The sequence below is a fragment of the Petaurus breviceps genome, unplaced genomic scaffold (genome assembly GCF_028583685.1).
Source record: "Petaurus breviceps papuanus isolate PSGF00001 unplaced genomic scaffold, PetGlider_PUasm1.0 177, whole genome shotgun sequence".
NCBI lineage: Eukaryota > Metazoa > Chordata > Mammalia > Diprotodontia > Petauridae > Petaurus > Petaurus breviceps.
The window spans coordinates 2833364-2840741 of record NW_027185776.1 but is presented as its reverse complement, the minus strand read 5'-3'; the positions used below and the strand labels follow the sequence as shown (position 1 = coordinate 2840741).

The 7378-nt window shown below is 42.2% G+C and overlaps 1 protein-coding gene across 2 annotated transcripts in view; it reads left to right on the top strand.

Annotated features, from left to right (window-relative positions):
• Nucleotides 1-7296, top strand: part of GPR68 (G protein-coupled receptor 68) — a 45686-nt gene extending 38390 nt beyond the window's left edge. For both annotated transcript variants that reach the window (XM_069086057.1, XM_069086058.1), the window contains exon 2: nucleotides 5095-7296. In XM_069086057.1, the coding sequence (XP_068942158.1) occupies nucleotides 5247-6335 (1089 nt within the window). In that variant the 5' untranslated portion in view covers nucleotides 5095-5246 and the 3' untranslated portion in view covers nucleotides 6336-7296. The remainder of the gene's footprint in view (nucleotides 1-5094) is intronic.
• The last annotated feature ends 82 nt before the right edge of the window (nucleotides 7297-7378 follow it).

The following is a 7378-nucleotide window of genomic DNA, read 5'->3' as shown; positions in this document are numbered from 1 at the left end:
GACAATCCAGATCATCTTGTATCCATGTTGCATAATGTACTGATCCTTTTTAGTCCTTTTGTTCCCTTTGGTAATCCACACCCATTTTCTCAGTTAATACCAAGTACTAACTTGGCTCCAGGAACTGAAAAATCAGTCAGTGACAAGAGAACTAAGCCTCTTGATTAGCCTAGGGAAAGAGATAGACATGTATTAAGGCAAAAATACTAGAGACTGCCCCTGTGAAACGTGCCTTGCTGGTAATTGCATGTTCACTGTTGTACAAGTGAATTATTGCATGCTTGAATTTGCTTTTAAAAAATGTTGCTGTTGTATTTAGTTGACTGTGTTTTGTGTTATGTTCATGCCTTGCAATGTCTGTTTGCTAATTGTGTTGTGTATATGCAACTGCTTATGCTTAAAATGTATTTTACACGTAGGCCTATTGTCGGTGTCGTTGCAGCTAGTTAGCTTTGCTTTGTTCGTTCGCCATATTTGTTGCTTTCCATTGACTCCCGTGAGCTATGGATATGCACGCACTTTGGAAATGTGCATGTGTCATCTCCTGCATGTTGTCAGGTATGCTTTCACTGTTGTCCCCTGAGGCGATGTTCTCTGTAATGCCATGGCTACTGCAATGGTACTCTTTTTTTAAAAAATAATTTTTTTTTAATTTTTAGTTTTCAACATTCATTTCCACAAGATTTTGAGTTACAAATTTTCTCCCCATCTTTCCCCTACCCCCACCCCAAGATAGCGAGCCTACTGAATACCCCTTCCCCCAATCTGCTCTCTCTTATATCCTCCCCCACCCCCCTCTAAGTGTCTAGTAGGGCAAGATGTATTTCTATACCCCAGTGCCTGTATATCTTTCTATATCCCAGTTGCATGTAAAAACAACAACAATTTTTTTTAACAATTGTTTTTAAAACTTTGATTTCCAGATTCTTTCCTTCTTTACTCCTCACCCCCAGTGGGGGCACTGGGAAGATAAGCAATTCAGTATAGGTTGTATATGTGCAGTTAGGCAAAAATGTTTCCATAGTAGATATATTGTAAAAGACTAAGTATTTTTCCCTCCATCCTATCCCACCCCTCACTTATTCTATTTTCTACTTTGACCCTGTCCCTTTTCAAAAGTGTGTGCTTCTAACTACCCTCTCCCCCAATCTGCCCTCCCTTCTATCATCCCCCTCTTATCTCCTTTCCCCCTACTTTCCTGTAGGGTGATACCCCATTGAGTGTGTATGTTATTCCCTCCTTAAGCCAAACTCATTGAAAAAGATTAAAAATTAAATTAAATTTAAAAAAAAGATTAACCTATTCCCTTTCACCTTCCTGTTCTTCCCCTCCTGCAATGGTACTCTTAATGTGCATTTTTTTGCGGTTTCAATAACACTGAAGGTTGTGTAGCTGGGATACAAGGAGAATCACTCATTGTTTTAAAGGGCTAATACTTGTATAATTACAGGTTTTGGACTTGTCCCCAGTTAATCTTTGCCAGGGATTGTAAAAAAAAAAAAACTTTAGCTCAGGGAAGGAATGTAACCTCAGTCCTAAAGTCCATAAGTATGGGATTCTTTCATCATCTGTAGAGATCCATGCCCCATGCCTGTGTGAGGGGCAGGGCAGGGTTGAGGAGAGTGAGAGAGGAGAAAGTCAGGCTCTTCTCTCTCTTTGCTTTTGGCAATTTCTCTGATTTCTTAAGTCTCTTTGGTCCTAGCAGTTGCTTCAAGTGCTTTTGGCTTCCAGCTTTGAGAGAGAAGATGGATGAAGCCAATCCTGCTTTAGGTTGCTGGAGGGAAAATAATACTGTGGAAGAAACTGTCATGAAAAGAACTAACATCATGTCCCCATCATGTCCTTACCCCCAGTTTGCTATACTAGAGACTCCAGGGAATTCTCCCGTCAGTGATATCTGGGACTCTCTTGGTTGAACTGAGTTCTCTCTTTCCCAGGTGTAGGACTCCTTGACTCTATATTGCCTAATATTTTGTTGTTGTTGAGTCATTTTCAATTATGTCTGATTCTTCATGACCCCATTTTGGGGGGGGGCAAAGATACTGGAGTGGTTTGCCATTTCCTTCTCCAGCTTATTTTACAGAAGAGGAAACTGAGGCAAACAGGGTGAAGTGACTTGCCCAGGGTCACACAGCTAATAAGTGTCTGAGGCCAGATTTGAACTCTGGAAGAATAGTCTTCCTGATTCCAAGCCAGGCACTTTATTCACTGTGCCATTTAGCTGCCCTTAACTGTCTGATATATATTCTATTACATATGCTTTCCCTGATTTTTGCTTTGTTGTTGACTTGGATAAATGGGTTTCTTTGCTTTGAAAAAAAAATGGATTCTTACATTTTATAAAGAAACTCAATATTATAAGAGGTGTTATACTATAAGCAGAAAGAATGCTAGAGTTGAAGTAGAAATGTGAAGCATTATTATTATAATAAAGGCTGGAGCAAATAGGGACTTTTAGTTAACTTTCAAGTTATCCAGATAATTAAATTTAATTAATCACTGCCCCATTGCTCCAAGCATCCAGTAGTTAATGGAGGTTTTTCTTTTTCCTTCTAGTGCTTTAATTCATTCTCAATCCTTCCCTTGATCCTGAGAAATGCAGGATGTTACCCTGGTAATGGCTCACTGGCTCCGTTTATTACTTCCCACTTCCCAAAAGAGAGTCCTAGAGATCACTGATGGGAAAATTCCCTACACTCCATCAAGCTGGGGATGGTTCCTTTCATGTCAGTTTCTTCTAGAGTACTGTTTTCTCTCCAAGAACCCTGAAGTGGGATTGGTATCATCCATCTTCTCTCTTAGAGGTGAAAGCCAGAAGCATCTGGAGCAGCTGTGGAAACCAAAAGAAAAACATTTCTCTCACCTGCTCCCATTGACCAGGGACCCTACCTGCCCCCCAAGAAGGACCATGCTTTAGATGATACCCGATTTTTGTTCCATGTTATTATCAGATTATTTCTGCAAAGACTTAAGTGGAAATACAAAGATCAATATTATTTAAGACCATCTAAAGGCCCCTAAAGGACCACACTGCTACTGGCCACTTTTTCCCCCACAATCTTTTAAAAAAAAACTTTTTTTTGGAGGGAGAAAGGCAGGGCAATTGGGGTTAAGTGACTTGCCCAAGGTCACATGGCTAGTACGTGTTAAGTGTCTGAGGCCAGATTTGAACTCAGGTTCTCCTGACTCCAGGGCCAGTGCTCTACTCACTGCACTACCTAGTCCCCCTCCCCCGATCTTTTATGAAAGTCTTGGGAGGAGGAAGTTTAATTGAGCCTCAGTGTCTAGGCCAAAGGACCACCTGATGGATGAGACCACTTTAAAACATAATGTAAGATTTAAGTCTCTTCAAATAGAGTTCAAGATATACTATACTCTTACCTTCTTTGTGATGGGTGGGTGGCCCTGAGATCAGGAAGACCTGAGTTCAAATTTAGCCTTGAACTCTTCCCAGATATGTAACTCTGGGTATTCCACCTCTATTTGCCTCAGTTTCTTTAGCTGTAAAATGGGGATAATAATAACTCCTCTTTCCCAGAGGTGTTGTGAATTATCAAATAAAATTTTTATAAGTTTCTGTTGTTTTTCAGTCATTCTGACTCTTCATGACCCCATTTGGGGTTTTCTTGGCTAAGATACTAGAGTGGTTTGCCATTTCCTTCTCCAACTGAGGAAACTGAGGCAAACAGGGTTAAGTGACTTGCCCAGGGTCACATAGCTAGTAAGTGTCTGAGACTTAAGCCACTTCTGGGGCTATGCTGAGAAGAATTAGGGAGTGATGATGACAAACTTGGTTTTTAATGGCTTACTTGATTCTCATAAATAATTTTTTAAGTTCATGAAGCTTAATGCTTGTCACTAACCTTAATATTTATGAAATTTTAAGTATAATTATCTTTTTCCATTTTATTTTTGCTTATTTCTATTTTATTTTTTCACATTTTAAAAAATTCTGAACTTTAGTATCAACTAAAGTGAGTGTTTCAATATACACAGTAGAGAAGAAGAGAGGGTTATACATGAATGTGCATCTGTTATGTACAGCTTGCTTTTCTCTTTATTTGACAAATTTATCATGTTACTTTCAAGTCTGCCCTTCTTGCCTGTGATTCCTTCTGGCTTTCCTTCTGTTCTCTTCTGTGCATTTCAAAAAAAGTTTCTATTTCTGTTTTCTATTTTTTTTGGGGGGGGGGGTGAATAACTCTATCCCTTGCTCCTCTCTTTCTTCCTTCCCCTCTCCCAAACTGAGAAAAAAAGAAAAACAAAATATCAGCAATAAATATGCACAGTCAAGCTAAACAATTCCCAAATTGCCATGTTCAAAAATATATCTCTCATTCTCTACCTTGAATCCATCAACTCTCTGCTTCATCGTAAATCCTGTGGAATTTTGATTGGCCACTAGAGCCCCAATGTCTTTCAAAGTTGTTTGTCTTTATAATATTGTTTTTATTATACAAATTGTTCTCCTGGTTCTGCTCACTTCGCTGTCAGTTCATACCACTCTTCTCAAGTTTCTCTGAAATAGTATTCCACCACATTCATGTGCCATAATGTGTTTAGCTGTTTCCCAAGAAATAGATGCCCCCTCCTAATTCTTTGACACCATAAAAGAACACTATAAATATTTTTGTATATATCGATCCCTTCCCCTCTTTCTTTGATTTTCTCAAAGTTTAGCCAGTAGAGGTATTTCTAGATCAAAAGGAATGCACAATTTAATAACTTTTGGAGCATGGTTCCAAATTGCTTTCCAGAATGGGCTAGAGCAGTTCACAGTTCCACCAAAAATGTGTCTAAATGTGTTGTACATATTTGTAAATATTTTGTACCCTTGGTAAGCATGTAGTATGGAAGCCAGGCTCATCACTGGAGACTCTCTGGCAATAATATCTGCTTCTTATACCCCAGTGGGGAAATCACAGACTGCTAGAGCCCAGGCAGGAGAGAGAAGGGAGAGCAATTGGGCAGGTCACATTTTAGTGTCTTGGGGTTGGAGGAGGGATAAACACCCAAGCATCTTTGCTGATCTAGATGCTTTGGAGAACATTGAATACTAACCCTTCTAAGGACTTTTCTGTGTTTGGCTTTTAGGGGTATGTGTTCCAGCGATAACAACAGCCCTTTGGCCATGACGTAGGGGTAGCATGGACCCCAAACTCCAAGTCCCCAGAAACAAAATGAGACTGGGAAAGGTAGACTATCTCTTAACTCCTTGAAGGGCAAAGTCTTCTTTGGTCCAGAAGATGGGGAATATTACAATAGGCAATTCCTCTAGCAACTGTACCATTGACCATACCATTCACCAGACTCTGGCTCCAGTAATATATGTTTTGGTGTTGGTGGTGGGCTTCCCAGCCAATTGCCTCTCTCTCTACTATGGCTATCTGCAGATCAAGGCCAAGAATGAATTGGGGGTCTACCTCTGCAATCTAACTGTGGCTGACCTCCTCTACATCTGCTCCCTGCCCTTCTGGCTCCAGTATGTTCTGCAGCATGACGACTGGCCCCATGGAGACCTGTCCTGTAAGATCTGTGGCATTCTCCTCTATGAGAACATTTACATCAGTGTGGGCTTTCTCTGCTGCATTTCCATTGACCGGTACCTGGCAGTAGCTCATCCTTTCCGCTTCCACCAATTCCGCACTGTGAAGGCCGCTGCCGGGGTCAGTGTGGTGATCTGGGTCAAGGAGCTCCTGGCCGGTGTCATTTTCCTCATCAATAATGAGGTCGTGGAGGATGAGGACCGACATCGGGTCTGCTTTGAGCATTATCCCATCCAGCCGTGGCAGCGAAACATCAATTATTACCGGTTCTCGGTGGGTTTCCTCTTTCCTATTTGCCTTCTCTTCTTCTCCTACTGGGGCATCCTACGGGCTGTGCGGAGAAGCCACGGCACTCAGAAGAACAGAAAAGACCAAATCCAGAGACTAGTATTGAGTACCATGATTATCTTTCTGGCCTGCTTTCTGCCCTACCACGTCCTACTGGTCATCCGCAGCCTATGGGAAGATAACTGTGAGTTCGCCAAGGGGATCTTCAATAGCTACCACTTCTCCCTTCTCCTGACCAGTTTCAACTGTGTAGCTGACCCGGTGCTATACTGTTTTGTGAGTGAGAATACCCATAGGGATTTGGCCAGGTTGCGCACTTCTTGCTTTGGCTTCCTGACCTGCTCTGGGAAGAAGGGGTCCAAGGAGTCCTATCAGCTGAGCAGTCCAGAAGCCTCTGGGAAAAATGAAACCCGGAGGGAAGAGCCCGAGCTGTTAACTAAACTCCACCCACCATGCCAGGCTTCCTCTCCTGGAATGGGAGGGACTAGCCAGGAATGTTAGACCAGGCCAAGTCATTCAGCCTAGAGGTACCAATGATGTGATCTGTGGGCTGGAGCTGTCTTCTCTCCAAATGGGCCGCTGGCTTCAGTTCTAACACCTATATCACCTACAGGCTCTCTGTCTAGATAAAGCCTGAAAAATTGAGTGAAAATGAGCCACGGACAAATGTTGCAGCTCAGCCAGGTTCTCCTACCCCCGACTTCCGCCCTCTGATTGTTCTAGGAAAACCCACTCACACACACACATGCTGAGTGTGTGAATAAACTCCAGGAGATTCCCAGGGGCTCGAGTTGCCAGCGGCACATTCAGGCGGGCTTCCACAAAGCTCAGGATGTGACTGCCTCTCTGTCTTGTCTGGGAAGGGGAGCGTGAATTGCAGCCTGTAAGACATTTTTGGAAAAAAAGGATCTGTGTTACAAGTATAAATTGAAAAGGGAACTATGGATTGGGGATAGAGGCTGCTATGATAAAAGGAGTGTAAGGGGGATATGGAAACAAGTTTCACGAGAAGGTATTAGTGTATGTGTGTGCTTCCAAGTAGCCCTACCTAACCAGCCTGCTTACCGTCTGAATCTCCCATATTGCTGGCTCCTTTGGGTTAACACAGTGGCATTTCCAATTAAAATGCACCATTATTATTTGAGGCAAAGGGAGATATGAAAAGCTGTTATCATCCATTAACTCTTCTAGATCACCTAAAAGAATGAGGACTTTATGATGGGAATGAGGAGGGACATTTTAAGGAATGAAGACGTTGTGCGGAGAGAGGTGGTCCAGATGTCCTTCTGTGGAGAGTGGGAAGCTGTTGGATATCAGGATACATAATGAGGCATCTGGGTTCAGAAGGCAAGGAGAGAGGATTTAAAAGCCTCTAAAAATAAACTTCTCCTAGCTGGGATTTTTACCAAGGTTCTTGAGTTTTTGGCAAGTTAATACTAGGTGACCCTTTGAATAAATGCCCAGGGCTTTCAGAATGTCTGGGTGGGAGTGGGCCACACGTACCCCCCTCATTCTCTTTGTCTGTGAAAGTATTCAAAGGGTCA